This window comes from Mytilus edulis, chromosome 6 (assembly GCF_963676685.1).
Source record: "Mytilus edulis chromosome 6, xbMytEdul2.2, whole genome shotgun sequence".
NCBI lineage: Eukaryota > Metazoa > Mollusca > Bivalvia > Mytilida > Mytilidae > Mytilus > Mytilus edulis.
The window spans coordinates 26,950,686-26,969,225 of record NC_092349.1 but is presented as its reverse complement, the minus strand read 5'-3'; the positions used below and the strand labels follow the sequence as shown (position 1 = coordinate 26,969,225).

The window sequence follows — 18,540 nt, the reverse complement described above, 5'->3', positions numbered from 1 at the left end:
TCAATTCTCTGCGTTCCGCCATTTTGTCATCTTCTACGATTAATAATCACGATATGTCTATAAACCACAAGGGACCAAAACTACAATAACCGATGTAGTCGTAATTGCGTGACGATATCAAATTATTTGTGACTTTTTGTCCTACCAAATTTGTGACTTTATGTCCTGTGACTTTCTGTCCGTTTACCTCGATATCTTGTCAATCGTACGGTTGTTTAATCTGACTAACTAACTTGATACGGAAAATGTTCTTATTTTTTTTTTAAATAACCATAGTCTGTTATTTTTAAACTGTTAATATTTGAATTAGTTAAAAAGTCAAAGTTAAAATCTTAAATAAGTGTTCCGTGAAAATTGTTTTCGAAAATCTAATTCGTTCATAATTCTTTAAAGTAATAAACTTTATTCAAATAAATTCGGATCTTCCCTCATCTGATCACCAGCATGGCTAAAGGTATTACTCCCAAAGGTATTGTGAGGGGTGTGAGATGACACGTCCAGGTATTCAAGCGATTTCCTGTCGGGCTTGCAAGTTCATGCATCGTTTCACTTCTGTAGGTATTGGTCAGTGTACACGGCCGATAACTTATAACTTTCTATTTTGAACTATCAGGTGTATAATATACATCTCTGTCTTGCGTGTCCGAAAGTGGTATAATATACTAGTCATTACTTAACTCATACGCTTGTTTATAAATAACATTTCTGGTGTAAAGAATATTATTTATAAAAATATAAATAATACCCCCCAAAAAAAAGATTGAAAGAAATAAAAATCCATTTACATATTTTTTCCAAGGGTAAATTTGGGAAAATGTAATATATACTCGTTGTCAATAGTAAAGGACAGATTGGAACATACCAGAAATATTGATTTAAAAAATGTACGCACTTGTCAACGATTCGTTTATACGTCTGGATAGAAAGTTACGGAACTATAGCGCAATTTAAAATATATACATGTATACATTGAACATAAGAAAGAAACATACATTTTGTGTAAATTGGAATAAAAGTTTTGTAAATAGACTAGTCCACGTATGCCAACAGTATGTAATCAACGAATTCGATAGACTATTGTATACCAAAAAAGAAGAAGAAGAAGAAGAAGAAGAAGAGAACAAATTTGATTTAAATACAGGGCGATATATAACTTGCTTTGGTTCATTGAAGTTATGAACATAGTAAAATACAAATACTATAAATACAAGTGGAAGTTTTCGTTTTTGCAATTTGAGAGTAAATGATGTATCAAACGTTCAAGAATACGCATGTAATATGTGTCACTGGATATAAAAAAAAAATCATTCTCAACACCTACTTCTGAATGGGACTTCCCTTTTCAGTGACCTGCAAATCTAACAGATAATACACTTTCTAAGATTTATATGTCCAACAACGACCCACTGCTCTACATGTGTTACTAACAGCCTAAGATAGCAATTCTTTTGTTAGGTCAATTCTCATTCGTACAATACCAGAAAACATGGAAAATAAGTTCTTTAAATTTTGATTCTGGAATTAATACCATTTTTTTCGTGCGAGAAACTTTATTTCCGGCGATGAGCAGACATGGGTGGAAAACAATAAAAAGATAGGTTTATTATTTGTTCTTTCATTTAACATGTATACATAATATGAATATCATTTAGTGCACTTCGGTCTATACAAAAGCAGAATATACCATGATGGTTTGATTTCGTCAAAAGATATAAGAGATCTGACAAATAGATTATCATTTCGATATTGCAAGACACCCATTTATAACTTTGTACTTTTGCATACCAAACTTTCGCAAAAAGATGAGTCATTTGATTAACTTGAATAAGAAGTTGTCTATTTCTTTTAAGTAAGTAAATTAATTTATTTGAATTCAAATAAATAATAGCACCGAATATAATTAAATAATTCCACGGCGATCTATTTTCATTTGTCACCAACTTGAATATGTATTTTTAATGTGTGTATTAAATGCTCCCTTGTTTTATAACCCACTGATCCAAATAGACAGTCACACCTGGCAAGGTGTGCCCTATAGGCGTGGTTAAATACCGAATTGCAAATAACAATTTACCTTTCAACAAGCCATCTACGAGTATTGCCTCAGAACCGTGAATACACATCGTATAAACCTAGTCATAGCAGAGACAGTAAAAGGTCAATAAGAGTACACCAACACATTGTCCTTACAGATTATTGTGCTAATTTGTTCACCTTATCAGTCCGAAAATGCATTAATTAAAAATAAATTTACATGTATAACTTTTTGTGTTGTCTAAAAAATTAATTCGGATATATACGTTTAACATAGAAAATTTATCTCATGAATATGTACAATTGCACGTCTGTGCGTTTTATCTTCTAATTATCGGCTGGTTATTAGATGAAGCATAAGTCATCGGCGCGCTTACGATTACGTTAAAATGTCATTAAAAATCAAGACTTTTAATGATTGTATTTAAAATCCCGGCATGCAAAAACCAGGAGAAAACGTCACGACCTACAGGAAGTTGTTTATATTTTTTCGTTAATTATTGAATTTCTCCTTTATTGCTGCACATATAGCGATAAAACTTTGTGAATATATATATTATGTCATAATGAACATATTTAAACCATAAGTAAAAAATCGCGAATTTTCCCTTTAAATCAGATAATACATCATTCAGTTTCAAGTCACCTTTGGTTCGTTATAATGGTATGTTTTTAAAACATAAAACAAACATGTAAACTAGGGTATACAGAAATAATCCATGCTCTGTTTCTATGCTCGGTTTATTTAATTCGTGTTTTAATATTTAATAAGAGTATAAAAAAAAGAGTAATCAGCAGACAGTTATACATTTTGCTAATTTAGCTTTTAAGATTGTCATCCTATCTCGACACGTTATTGCGATTCTGATCTGACCAGCCCTAGCCTTTACGACTTATCTGCATGCGAGGCATTGAGCAACATACGCCACTGGTGTTAAATTGATCACAATGATTCTAACATGGCGGCCCCCAAAACAGGTAAAATCGTATTTTTGTAATTTCTCCGTGTACACGCGTTGTTTTAAAGAATTACTAAGCGACTAGGTTGATGTGTATGGTATTGGTGTATGTGTGTGTTCTTAATATTATAGGTTCCCTTATTCCCCCCAAAAAAAGCTATTAAAAATTTACGGAAGATCACCGTAACTCTAAAAGACGATAGCCGTAACTTGTGGACAAATAACTTGAAAGATAATCGTAACTGTTAAAAATATGTCCATGATCATAGTTACTAATTTTGTCAGAACCATCCGCCTACGAAATATTCAAATAAAAAAAGTTGTGTATAGATAACAACAAACGCGTAAACAACATTCGTGATTGACATATTTTTTAACATACAAACACCATTTGCATCAGTTTACAATTTATCTTTTGCATAATTTAGCAGAACAATCAGATATCAAGTCGACACCATGTGTGTCTTTTTAGTTGTATCTAAAAAATGTATAACCTATGGTTTAAAAAAAAAATTGCAACTGACGGAAATCATGTCAATATAGATGTTTCTTAATTTTTTGTTTCTAACCTTCAATAAATATAATAAAAAAATCGGCAAAAATTGCATCGAGAAAAAAGAGAAAAGAGTGCACCTTTTTATGTGAGGGCATGTTTGAGATGAATACTTGCTCTTGAAAACGTAAAAAGTACAGGTATTTGATACATCATCTCGCTTCAGATTGTATCATTTTTATATATCAAGTTTACAGGTTGACTTTATAACATATATATAAAGTAGGTGTGTTCGATAAGGAAATTTTCACCAACAGTACTTGACAAATTATTCATTCGTTCAAGCCACACTATTAAACATTCAAACACGATTTATATATAGTCGCCTATCAGCACACCGAGAAAGTTACGATCACCACTAACAAGTTACTATGAGGATGGCCAAGTAAGGACTATCTTATAAACAAGTTACGACTATCATAACATACAAAATTCGTTGGAGGTACGGTGATCTTCCGTAAATTTTAATGGCTATTATTTCGGTAACAAGGTCACATATGACATTATGAACACACACATACAACAATACCATACAGATCAACCTAGCGGCGGGGTAATTTTTTACAACATCACGTGTACAAGGAAAAATTAGAAAAAAGACGATTTTACCTGTTTTGGGCTCCGCCATATTGGGATTACTGTAACTGCATTTACGGTTATCATGTAAATGCCACTGATACACTTGTATTAACGACTTTGATTTGACCCGGTTGGGAATCAAACCAACGACCAACTAAAACGATCCAGGCAAGTAAGATAGCACAAACCCGCTACAGCAGTTTTATGAAAAAAATCAAGTATTAAAGGTAAAAAAAAACCAAAACAAAACCCTAAATTCTAAGGAAAATTCAAAACGGAAATTTTCTGATCATGCATGTGCCAAAATTAAAAACTCAAATACAACAAACAAATTAAAAATAACGGTCATATTCCTTACTAGGTATATTCAAGAATCAAAATTAATTTTGGGAAAAATCTTTTTGAGGAAGACAAGAACGTGAGAGATTGGATGATAAACGCAGACAGTTGGAAGTGAAACGACAAGAAGAAATAGATCGATTCAATGAAGAGAAAAGGAAATTAAATGAAAAGTTTGACGAGAAAATGTTGGCCCTATTTGAAGGTAAATTAGGAATTTCTATAATTGTTCAATGATTTAAGGCTACAGTTTTTTACGAAACTGTTTATTGTTAAAACTGTTTCGGTATAAAAGTGTATTTTCTTAATCGTCAAAGATTAAATTGATAGTAAGCTCTGATCTGAACGTGCTCGGAATACATTTGAAATAAAGCAGAAAAGATGAAATGAAAATGTTTCCGGTTATATTATCCACTTTTTATGGTGACTATGATTATAGTGTTCAAGTACTATATAACAAAAGTTAATTAACAGTACAGAACTCAATTCAAAATGGAAGTCCCTAATCAAATACAAAATTTAAAGCTCTAACACATTAAACCAATGGATAACAACTATCATATAAAAGGCATATATATTCAAAGCACATAAGCAAAGACAAAAGACAATAATACAAAAAATTACCATTGCACAAAAACACAATGACGGGATGTTTAAGAAACGAGACACGTCTCATCGATATTACCAAAGTATACTAAATGGTAAAAGTAATAATTTATAAGGACAATAAAAAGAATACAAAAAGACTTAATTAATATTATAAAAAAACGTCAGTACCTATAATAAATACTTCATGACCATCGTGTATTATTTGTGAAGTCAAAACGGAATATTTATCAGCAAGATCTTAATATCCTCCGATAATTTCTTTTAGGAAAAGGACGAGAAATATTTTATTCAACACATAAATAAAGGCAACAGTAGTATACCGCTGTTCAAAATTCATAAAACGACAGAGAAAGAACAAATCCGGGTAACAAACTAAAACTGAGGGAAACTTATCAAATATAAAAGCGAACTATAACACAACAGAGACACAACACTGAAATGTAAAACACACAGAAACGAACTATAATGTATCAATGGCCATTTTCCTGACTTGGTACAGGGCATTTTATGAAAAAAATGGTGGGTTGAACCTGGTTTTGTGGCATGTTAAACCTCCCGCCTTAATGGCAGTGTTAATTATAACATTAGAATGACAATATTACACGACAGGGCTACAATAAAATAAATGTGCGAAAATATAGGATAGAGAAACAAACGAATAATAGCCTTCATAAGGTAACAAGTTAAAAAATATTTGTATACGCCAGACGCGTGCTACGTCTTCACAAAACTAGGTAAAAGACTGGTTTTGATAACAAAAATTTTATTTTCGATAGGATACCAGATGGGATGTTTATTTGGAAGTAAATGTGACAGAGCTGATGCAACTATTGGTAATCGTGGTAAAATATGGCACTACGACATACCTAGTGATGTAGTATTTGTTTGTTGTCGAAGAGGTAAAATAATGTCACTTGATGGAAGAAGGTGTATCTGTAACTGAGGGAACGACTTGGACATAGACATACGGGTTTTTACATTCACAAAATCACCAATCACAAAGTCACGTCGAAATTTTACCTTTACAAAACCACCAATCATAAAGTCACGTCGCATTTTTACCTACACAAAACCACCAATCACCAAGTCACGTCGGTTTTTCACATTGAAAAAGCCATAATCACAAAGTCACCTCTGGTTTTCACCTCTACAAAGCCATTATCACAAAGTCACGTCGGTTTTTCACCTTGACAAATACATCTTCACAAAGTCACGTCAGGTTTTCACCTTGACACAGCAATCATCACAAAGTCAAGGTTCACAGTTCCAGGTCTGATTAGCAGTTTATGTTAGATGACGAAACAAATATGTGACAGACATACAGGCAGATTTATAACTGACAATGTGGTACGGGTTTTATTCATTGCTTAACGCACAACAACGCAACACAACTATGCAATGGACAATGCTATGTCTTTAAATTACATAATGAGGTACATTACACACAAATGAAGCAACTCTTTTAGTCTTTTAGTAGATAATTCCCATTCTGCAATGGTGTGTGCTAATAACATGTTATCAAGGAAGGGTGGAGCATGTTATCTTATCTTTCGTTTTTTTTTACACTTTTATCACTGATACTGTAATGACATTCAATACAAATTAAAGTGTTTTGATTTGTTAATATTTGTTCGATTGAAGACTGAAAAAATTGGTGTAGATTAACTTCTTTTATGGTGACTGTAAATTAGTCATTTCGATTAAGTTCCGACGCATTTGCATCACTTAAATATTTTAAGTAGATATTAAAAAAGATATTAAGCAGCAATCACTATAACATGAGAATGCAAAAGATAAAATAGTCATTCTGCTTGAACTCATTTGTTTGGAATCAACCTGGAAATTCCAAAAATCTTCTTATATTATAAGATTTGCACATACATTTGTCTTATTCATCGCCTACACGGCCAGTTTGATACTTCTTTTGTGAAGAAAATCACAGCACTAAAATATTGTAATTTATTGATGTTTCACGACTTGTTGTTGATAATCCTGTACTTTGTGTTTATGTAAGGCTGACCATGTATTATCATATAGTAAATAAATCAGTCATAACCTTTATTTAGGATTAGTTTATGGTAGTAAGTCTATTGCAGAAAAATTCAAGAAATATGATGCATTTAATAGTACAACATGTAAAAAGTATAAAGTTATATTAAAACAATTGGCTTTATTTTCCATGGCGTTGTAAAGTTGTTTTTGACGGTGGTGTGTGTTGTATTTCAAGGTCTTCAATGTTAAATCGCTCATCAAAATCAATCCCAATACTCTCTTCCCTCTTTCTGTAGCCGAGGTGTTGTACTAAGACGATGGCAGGCCTTTTGAGGTTTGTTTTGGCTGCTGGCTATATCCGTATTGATGATAACACCATCTGAATTACCTTTGTACTTGGTGTGAATGTTTTACACTGATTGCATACTTGGTGTGAATGTTTTACACTGATTGCATACTTGGCTTCCTTCTGACTGTTGAAGTAAACTCTAGCCTTAATCTTTTGGTTTTGGGCAGTAGCGGGAACGATGAAATTGAGAATGGAAATGGGGAATGTGTGATAGAGACAACAATCCGACCAAAGAGCAGATAACAGCCGAAGGCCACCAATGGGTCTTTAATGCAGCAATAAATTCCCGCACCAGGAGGCGTGCTTCAGCTTGGCCCGAAACAAAAATGTATACTAGTTCAGTGATAATGGACGTCATACTAGATTCCAAAACATATGACAGAAACTAAAATTAAAAATCATACAACATGTACAATACCATTAAAGCCCAGAGGCTCCTGACTTGGGATGCGCAAACCTGCACTATTTTGGTGTTCGTCCATTGGGCAAAACGCTTAGCATTGTGTCGTCTGGTAGATGGTGTCTTTTTCTTGCTTTTTGGGGCCTGCTTATGTTTTCTGGATGACATGTACGGTTTTTTGCTCTAGGTGAGCTGAACTGAAACGTAGTTAAAACTGTCGAAGAATTTCCATTCCGGTTTCTTTCCATCTATTTTCATGGTTGAGAGACAGGCTTTTAATGTGTTAGGAAGTTCCATAACGACTGTCCACGTAGAGACCGATTCAAAGTTCAATTCAAAAATGTGTGGAGCCCTTCAAAGATAAGTTATATAAGGGTCTTGGCCGATTGTCAAATTAAAAAAATTAAAAAATAACTTTGTAATCAATTTTAGAAAAGTTTTAACACCTTTGTTGTTTGACTCATTAATAGATTACCTTGGGGAAAAAAACGTTTGGAATTGTGGAATCCCAATGCTCTTTTAATTTGTACTTTATTTGGTTTTCAAATTTTTCATCATTTTTGATTCGAGCGTCAATAATGAGTCTTTTATAGAAGAGGGACAAAAGATACCAGAGGGACAGTCAAACTCATAAATCGAAAATAAACTGATAACGCACTGGCTAAAAATGAAAAAGACAAACAGACAAATAAAAGTACACATGAAAAACCATAGAAAACTAAAGACAAAGCAACACGAACCCAACCAAAAACTAGGGGTGATCTCAGGTGCTCCAGAAGGGTAAGCAGATCCTGCTCCACATGTGGCAACCGTCGCGTTGCTCATGTTATAACAAATCCGATAAATAGTCTAATTCGGTAGGTCACATTCATGAAACGAAAGGGATTTTAGTTACGACGTAAGGAAAATATCCGATATCATCTGTGAAACGGTTATTCCATAACCGTCAACCAACTCGTGATGGCGTTCGTAAAATTTACGAAGGGATGATTTCGACTTCACCATTTGGAACTCTTGGTTTAATAGCTTCCTTGTGAGCAGCAACCCTCTATCAAGAAAATCATGATAGGAAATGCAAGCACGAGAATATCGTATCAATTGGGAGATATATACCCCGTATCCAGGTGCTACTGGAATGTTGCTACTTAGAAATGGAAAGTTTACAATTGGAAAGCTGAAATCATCTCTTTTGTCGTAAATTTTTGTTTTCAACCGACCCTCATTGTCAATTTCCAGATGTAAGTCAAGATATGAAGCCGACTTAACTGTATCTGTAGTATCCTTTATCTCTAGCTCGATTGGATATATGCGTTCCACATAGTCACCAAATTTTGAAGTATTTAGTGAAAGAACATCATCTTTATAGCGAAAAGTAGAGTTAAAGGATATTGCTAACTTCTTATCTTTCTTCCTAAGAAGTTCCTGCATGAAGTCAGCCTCATAATAATAAAGAAACAAGTCGGCAAGTAGAGGGGCACAGTTTGTTGCCATTGGAATGCCGACAGTCTGTTGAAAAACACGTCCTCCGAACGTAACAAATATGTTGTCAATCAAGAAATCAAGCATCCTGATAATATCAGTTTCAGAGAATTTTTGGTTCGAATCAGAGTGATCCTTTACAAAGTAGGATTTATCCCTCCCTAAGACAAGATACTTGTATTTACGTTGGTCATTCTTTTTTACGACGCAAAGCAATACCAACTCTTTCAATTTGTCTTTTAGTTTGGAATGTGGAATACTGGTGTAAAGAGTAGAAAAGTCAAAGTATTCCATGAAACCTCTCTGACGTACTAAATTATAATCCGGGTACCTTTGATAACTATTGTTAACATCAATTTAATCAGTAATCAAATCCGGGCTTCAACATAATCGTGAAACTACCTATTGTAGTTGTGGGGTGATCAGATTTGGATGATAAAAAATCCCAAAGATCTCAACAGTACTTATAATCTAAGACTCTTTCATCTTGCAAAAGTATGAAAACATTTGACTTTATTCACTTTACACAAGTATTAATAATTCTAAACTAAGTACAAATTGAAATAGTTGGATATGGATATTGTTTCATAAAAAAAATGTCATACTTCGAAGTTTTTTGTCTTAGAGAGGGGAAAATCATACTGATTCTAACAAAAAATTCTCTGAAACTTACATTAATAAAACAAAACACCAAGGAAACTTAAAACAAGATGAATAATGTCTTGATTGGCAACATATTTGTTATGTTCGGAGGGCGTGTTTTCAACAGCAATCGGCATTCCCATGAGAACTAACAACGCTTCTCTACTTGTCGACTTGTTCATCTTTTTTGTTTTAAATATGCTTACTTCATACGAGAATTTGCATCGAAGAAAGAGGAGCGGTAGGTAGTATCCTTTTAACAAAATTTTGAATTTTTGAAATACTAAGGCTTTTCTACATGTACCTCAGGAATAGATTACCTATATTTGACAAAACGTTACGGAATTTGTGGTCCTGAATTCTGTTCAACTTCGTACTTTATTTGGTCGTTTAACAATTTTTGACTCAAGCGTCACTGATGAGTCTTTTGAAGCGTAAATATAAATTTTTAATCCTTGTATCTATGAAGAGTTTATTTAATAAATGCTATGTCATGGTAATATTTGAGCACAAACAAGTACCATTTACTAGTAAAGTAATGTTCTGTACAATATCAGATACATTGTTTGTCCTAAATATATCTGGAAATGTGTGAAAGTTAAAAGCGCTAGCTCCCCATGTTTCTGTTCCTAAAATGAGTACCAGTATTCCTATGATGTTCATCATAAAACCAACCATCACCTGAAATATAACAATGCAAAAACAATGTTCATTATAAAACCAATCATCACCTGAAATAAAACAATGAAAAAAATACAAGCTTATGAATATTGGTCACTTAAAGATACCAGTTTATAAACTCAGTATCTTTGTTTTCGTATTGCCTTTACTTAAGGAATGACTGTAATATGTGTTCTGTCTATGAAAAAATAACATAAAAAATGTGGTGAACTGAATAACCAGCGTAGCGGGTTGTTTGAAAGTGTGGACCACATTTTTTCCACCATTATAGAACTTGTCTGATATATTGCTGGTACTAACTTATAGTATAAGTTCTATAAAAATATGGCAAAAATTGTACATGAATCGCGCTAACAAGACCAAACAAACGGACAAGCAGATGAACGGACGTGCAGTATTTCAATGTCCTCTTCCACAACGTATTACGCGGGGGACAAAAAACATTGAAGATTTGCAAAGGCCAAATTGGATTTGGCGGGTAAGACATGTTTTGTGAGATCTCAATTTCCCTCCCCTATACCTTTAGCCAATATAAAAGAAACAAAAGCACGGTACAACTCAGATGAAAATCAGTCCGAGTCCGAGGTAACAGAAGATCTAAGCAATGATAATGATACATCAATAAACAATGGACTTATTATACTAGAAGTGTAACCGTTCTTGAAAGTACAACATTTTCTCGGATTCAACGGACTGTGTAATCAATTATTTTGGACATTTCATACACTAGAAACATTAATTCAACACATTGTACAAATGTATTTTATTTGTTTTTCAGCTTTTTACCATTTGTTAGATTTACGTGGATTAAAGTATCAGCACCTGCTAGTCTTTTCTGCTTGAGCTCAATCGTCGGTTATACTTAGTGGTCATGCCATTGCAGTACAAAGTCTAAAACTTGCCTGTTGTGTCTCACAAATAACGCCACTCCACGTCAGTTCTACATCTACAACCTGCCCGTTGAGACCTGCAAGAACACGTCATCCCTTGGCGTACAGTAAATTGACGGCAACCTGTCTTTACATATCCGGACAAGGAACGACAACGTAGCAAAGTACATATTTTTACACTGACAGTGGACTAAATAACTTGTGTGTACTAAGCAGCAACCCAACAACGTTGAGCCATCATGGATCCCAGTCACGCGGAATAGCAAGACGAGGTTCAACCCCCGGAGGGAGATGTTTCTAAAGAACTAATAGAAAATCCGTCCAATACCACACATTTAGATGAAAATCCCGAGATATAACAACCCAGTTACTGAAAATCACAACACCTCCCAATGAACTTCAGCAAGTCTTAACAGCCTGTACAAATTATCGGAGGCTCACAGACATTAATCTGGACTTTCTTTAATGACAGTCAAAAAGATAAGGACGCATGTAACCTCACATTGGATCTTCGTCTGTCCAAAGTGGAACTGGCCATTGAATCTTTACACGAGCATCGCCTTGCCCTCACTAAGGCTAAAGCTGGTCAAACAAGGACCTCAGGCTCTAAGGGTAAGAAAACCTCACACAGCGGTAGCTCTAACGTATCGGACATGTCAAGCCTAGCACGAGGGAAGCATGCCGAAGCAGAGGCCGCTTAATCAAAAATAGCCTTTGTTGAACAACATTCACGTATCCTACAACAAGAGGCAATGTTAGAGGAACAGGCCCTGTTCAGACAATCTGAAATGGAACAAGAAGCAGCACGCAAAAAGGTTGAATTAGAAAAAGAAGCAGCACGCATAAAGGCTGAGATGGAACAGGAAGACGCACACACAAAAACTATAATTGAACAGGAAGTCACGCGTTCAAATGCTAAAATGGAACATGAGACAGAACAAGAAGCCATACGCAGAAAAGCACTAATCTAACAAGAGGCTGTACGTGTAAGCCGAGAAAAAGCCGAGCTAAAGGCAAAGTCAAACCTTCTAAAAGCACGCAGAGAGGCTGCAGAGAGGCCGAGGCTCGTATTCTGGAATACGATGACCGCCAAGCGTTTAGCGGTCTCCCTGACGAAAAGGAAGACCCGCTCCAGCGTGTGAAAGATTTCGTCAATAAAATTCCTGTATCAACTGCTTTAAAGGAGGTAACCGGACCTCAAAAGATCAATCAAAATTCCTGTTAAGATTGAGCTGAGTCATGACGCACCAGCGTTCGTGCCATCCTTGGCACTGAAATTACCGTCACAAACATCTGTAGTCTTGCTTCTGATACTAAGTCACTGGAAATTACCTTAATCCCAAATCTGGGACTAGTAACCAGCATACAAAAAACTAGGCCTTTCAGAGGAGATCCCTGCTGAACACCAAAATTAGGGTGTTACACAATAAAACAAGACATTATAGAAGAGATCCCTATCTTACAACAAAATCAATCCAACGTCGGAAATAACCAGATTTCTCCTACGTAAGGACCTGTTGTTCTCCCGGCTAACAAGCTTTAACGACCGGGCAGAATCCTTCCATACATGGAAAGCCAGCTTTAAAAATGTCATAGACGAATTACTCGGAACAGATAGATATATTACTTAAGTGGCTAGGGTCAGAGTCTACTAAACATGCCATTAGTGTAAGGGCATCAAATGCCAACAACCTAACAAGAGGCCTACAGAGGTTATGGCAGAGATTAGATGAGCGATATTGTGCTCCACAAATGTTGGAGGCCTCTCTCACAAGTAAACTCGTCAACTTCCCTACCTTGACAAACAAAGATAACGCACGTCTTTATGACTTGTCTGATATTCTATCAGAAATCGAATATCACAAGGAAAATCCAAAGCTGTGATGTTTGTTTGCTTATTTCGACTCTTCGTCCGGGATAAATCCTATTGTGGAAAAACTACCTTACGGACTCCAAGAAAAGTGGATTACAAGGGCTTCAAGATACAAGTCTAAATATGAAGTTGCCTTTTCACCTTTCACATAATTCTCTACCTTCATCAGGGAAATGAGCAAAATTTAAAACGATCCTAGGTTCATCTTTGGGTCAAAAGTAACACCAAATACAAAAGACGCTACGCCAAGGTTCACACCTCAGACGTACTCTAAATCAACGTCCATAAGACGGCTGTTGAACAGCAAACTGAAGACAGCAGTCAACAACAAGATCTGTGTATCCTACACAAGACAAAGCATACCTTGTATGAATGCCTAGCATTCCGATAAACACAAGGAACTGTTAAGACAAAACAATGTGTGCTACAAGTGTTGTGAGTCAACCACACACAGAAGTCGGGACCGCAACGCAAGTATCATTTGTAACAAGTGTGGAAGTGAACAGCACTTCATATCACTTGACAACAACAATTTAAAAGTTCCCAGTTTAGCTCACCCAGACAAGCCTACGGCGGGGAGCAGACAGAGTCAGCTGAAACAAAGTTAACCTCTGGGAGTTCGATCTGCACAAAGATCTACAAAGATCATAAGAGCGAGAAATCTTATGCCAAGATATTACCTGTGGACGTGTAACACAAGGACAAGACAGACAAAGTTATCAGGATGTACGCTATTATTGGCGACCAAAGCAACCGGTCTCTTGCCTCGCCTGAATTCTTTAGTCTGTTCAACGTTCGGGAAAAACCTGAAAACTACTCTCTAACAACATGTTCCGGCAGAGTAGCTACTTCCGGAAAAAGAGGAAAAGATTTCGTCATAAAATCCAATTGTTTTTCAGTCTAACGACAAAAACTTTCATTCGAATGCCAAAGTCGCAAAATCGCATTCAATACAATTCCTTGAATGTACAGGACCTAGTACCAAGCCTGGTAAACGCACGAACTCCTCTAAAGGGACATCACTCGCGTCACTAAAAGCAAAATCTTTGACTTCTATAACAAAATCTATAGATAAAGAAAATTTCATTCCGAAATCAATAGTACCTGAATTCATGGTGAGGAAATCGGTAGCATTCACAAACCTATTCCGATAGAATGACCTATTGCCAATATCAATCTGCCATTAAGCAAGTAACCTCTTCTACGAAGAGGAAGCAGTATTGTCAAATCTGACTTATTTTTAGTGATAAAGAACCAGCAGTCTTATCTGGACATAAAGTAACACCTTTTGCTTGGACATTACTACAACAAAATCAAACATAGAGGACCCCACTTCAAAGATAGAACAACTGGATCAGCAGGATGGAACTTTAGCACGAAATGCTTAATTTCGTCTGATACTCAAAAAGATGTGACATTTCGCCAAACCGGAAGAGGATCAAGTATTAGCCCTCGTCATACCCACCGGAGGACCACCTTCAACCGTCGTAGCCGTCTAACAACGTTGTAGAAAACAGTTCTATCTCAACAGTAACTATGGAACATTCTGCAAATCACAGCAACCTTGTTAGAGAGATCCATCTTCTTAGGACAAGAAACTGTGCCGAACCCAGTTTCCCGTGGAATTAATCTAATTCTGGAAACTTTATATTGAAAGGACGTAAGTTGAAACCTGACATTTCTCATACGACCAATAGTGGACATTACTCTGGTACATAATCAATTGAAGTTTGGATTTTATTTATTTCATATATTCATATGCGATTTAGTTATGGAAAAGTGATATCAGACTGGGAGTATGCTGTTACGCTGTTCCTCAATTTATTTAGTTCGTTTGATTATATTCTTAATCTTTTTATGTGTTCCAGTGTGGGAGGATTATTCATCTTTAACCTTATAAGAACGTTAAAACATCGTATTGTCGCTACCTTTCCCTCTCTCACACGTATCCGTTACAGGAAAACTGCAAGGCCATCACGAGGAACATTTCGTTGAGACGTCATCGTGGACACAGTTTGTGGCTTACCACAGAGTGAGTTTATTATATAACATTGTATTTAAAGCCTTCATATTGCCTTTTCTCCGTGAAATACTGGAAATGTAACCGTTCTTGAAAGTACAACATTTTCTCGGATTTAACGGACTGAAATCAATTATTTTGGACATTTCATACACTAGAAACATTAATTCAACAAATTGTAAAATTGTATTTTATTTGTTTTTCAGCTTTTTAACATTTGTTAGATTGACTCTTGATTAAAGTATCAGCACCTGATAGTCTTTTTTGCCTGAGCCCAATCGTCGGTTATACTTAGTGGTCAGGTCATTACCGGACTACTAGGAGTTACTGACATGCTCGATCCAGAATTTAATTAAATTGATTAAAATATAATGTCTTCATCATTTGAAAATAAATCATGAATTTCTATGCTGATACTAGTTAACATACTTGTTACATGTATGACGGGTGTCATTTTTTGTTCTCACGTTAAATACCCAGAAGTAATTAAAAGTGATGTGCGCATCACACAGATTAAATTGACTATATAAAATGCCCTGATTTTGAAACCGGTATATTTTATTATATCAAAAGAGTACATTTAATTCCCTGTACTTACCATGTCTATAACTCGTAGATGTCCGTATGAAAAGACAACTGCATTCGGCGGAGTTGCTACTGGTAACATAAATGAAAAGGAGGTTGCAATGGCTGTCGGAAACATGATATACAATGGATTTAGTTGTAACTGTAGAGCCTACAAATGTACGAAAAAAAGCTTATGGCAATAAAAAACGTAAACAACTAGTCCAGATGTTAAGATCTGAAAAATTTAATAGAACAACAAAAAACAACAAAAAAACTACGGAATATACGCAAAATACCATTATACAAATATCCTTTTTTCCAATGATTATAATAATATGATATTTTACGAAACAATTTAAGCAAAAATTTCTAATCAATCTAAAACACCGAGTTATTAAAGTTTTGCTTCAAGATTTAACGATGGAATACACGGACACCACAATTATTCCGGATATTCCATAAGTTCCCGCAAGATCAGAATCATACCAATAGACCACTTAAAACGTATAAGTCAAAGGGAATCTAAATTCGACATGGTAAACAAAAAATAGAAAACAAGATTCATTAAATATTCGCATTGTTGTGTGATAAACCGAAACCGTAGTATGCACAGTAGTATGCACAGTAGGTCATCATTCGCATTCTTATTATAATTTTGAGACACAACAAGTTTTCACAGGTTAAAACTTGGGTAAATTCATAACGGGGACAACATACTTTTAAAATTTACTGTTGATCTGGTGTCGTATAAACAAATAGCGTTTATATTATTTAATTATTTTGCTTTTCGAGTAGTAAGCTTAGTAGGTAAATGCTTAGTGAATATGTAACAGTAAATTTGGTCCGGTAGTAAAATCTGTCCGCCAGACTTTTTTTCCTAGGAAATCAAGTCCATGATCATAATTTTACTAGGAATGTAAGTCCCAGGACAAATTTCCCTAGGAAAATAAGTCCATAGGTAGCAAAATATGTCTGGCACTTATTTTCCTAGAAAAAATTGTCCTAAGACATTATACTAATAATTTTTATCATATTATAACAATTATTGAAAATGAAAACAGAATCATATTTTTAGTTAAGAATTTGAAAGTTTCATTATTTTTTTCCCTTTTGACAATGTTTGAAATAAAGGAAAGTGACGTTATAACCTAGGAATGTTAATGACATGGACATGATGTCCTAGGAAACAGATTTTAATAAAATATTAATACAAAACTGTATAACCGAAAATTGAAACATAAAATTCATATTGATCTTATAAAATAAAGGTCATGGACGATTTTACCTAGGAAATTATTGACATGGACACGATTTTCCTAGGAAAATTAGTCTGAGGACATCAACTGTATTAAAATATTATAACACAACTCTATCTTTCAAAATAAGGGTCTGGCATTTTACCTAGCAATATTATTAACATGGACATGATTTCCTAGGAAAATTAGTCTGGGGACATTCATTTCATTGAATTTTTAATGCCCGAGCTCTTGAACAGAACAATATTTTAAAACATAAAAATTGCATTTCCATGTGAATAATTTTTTTCATTAAAACGTTTCTTTTAAAATACAGGACATGGATAAATTTACCTAGGAATATTAATGACATGGACAAAATTTCCTAGGAAAATTAGTCTGGGAACATAAACTTTATTAAAAGAATTGATACAAAGCTCTTTATAACAATATCAAAATATAACATTTTTATTTACCTTTCAAAATAAAGAGCATGGACATTTTTACCTAGGAATATCAATGACATGGACATGATTTCCTAGGAAAATTAGTCTGGGACATACATTTTATTAAAAATATAAATACAAAACTCATAAGTTTCCATTGTTTAAAGGTAAATGATTTGATTCATTAATATATATTTTTCCTATAAAGAGAGTATGGACATTTTTACCTAGGAATATTAATGACATGGACTAGAATTCCTAGGAAAATTAGTCTGAGGACATAAATTACTAACATCAGACAAAAAATACTAGTAAATTTTGTAACCATGGACTTTTTCTACTAGTTATATGTGTCCGCCCAGACATATTTTACCAGGACAAATTTATCTCTTACAAATACAGAGTCATAATCCTAAATAAATTATTTGAATAGTTCCTGACTTAAAACGTGTGGATTACTTACTATTTGAGCCATAATTGGCATCATAAGAGTACATATTGCAGTATTACTGGTGACCTCTGTTGCTGCAGCGACAACAACGCACAACACTAGATTCATAAGCCAAGGTTCAAGGTCGCTAAAGACAGCCAACTCATTACCTAACCATTTAGATAATCCAGACTCCTGAAATTGAAAAAAAATCTTTTCAGAGTATTCAATTCGACTAATATATAAAAAATTCTAATTTTGTGTGTTTTAAAGCCACTTTATAGCATGTCTTTGGACTTATTCGTGGTGGCAAGTTTTTATTGATGGAGGAAGCCGGAGTGTCCGGAAAAAAACCTACGACCACTGTCAATCCTAGTCAATTAAAATTGGAGTTGGGAGCACCCACAAGAGCGGTGTTCGAACTCACAACCTCTGTGCTGACTGTCTGGTGATAACATTAGTT

The 18,540-nt window shown here is 34.7% G+C and overlaps 2 protein-coding genes and 1 long non-coding RNA gene across 4 annotated transcripts in view; 1 reads left to right on the top strand and 2 right to left on the bottom strand.

Annotated features, from left to right (window-relative positions):
- LOC139527426 (VWFA and cache domain-containing protein 1-like) overlaps positions 1-18,540 on the bottom strand; it is a gene marked incomplete in the record, with an annotated part of 392,016 nt that overhangs the window by 123,257 nt on the left and 250,219 nt on the right.
- Positions 4,174-7,134, top strand: LOC139527437 (uncharacterized). The gene is made up of 2 exons (XR_011665360.1): positions 4,174-4,669; positions 5,850-7,134. It is a non-coding gene; the product is annotated as an uncharacterized lncRNA (long non-coding RNA).
- LOC139527430 (Na(+)/citrate cotransporter-like) overlaps positions 10,391-18,540 on the bottom strand; it is a 34,973-nt gene continuing 26,823 nt past the window's right edge. The window contains exons 12-14 of one of the 2 annotated variants that reach the window (XM_071322891.1): positions 18,111-18,272; positions 15,998-16,135; positions 10,391-10,616 (exon numbers count right to left, since the gene is read on the bottom strand). In XM_071322891.1, the coding sequence (XP_071178992.1) occupies positions 10,422-10,616; positions 15,998-16,135; positions 18,111-18,272 (495 nt within the window). In that variant the 3' untranslated portion in view covers positions 10,391-10,421. The remainder of the gene's footprint in view (positions 10,617-15,997; positions 16,136-18,110; positions 18,273-18,540) is intronic. The other variant, XM_071322892.1, reaches the window with a different exon arrangement.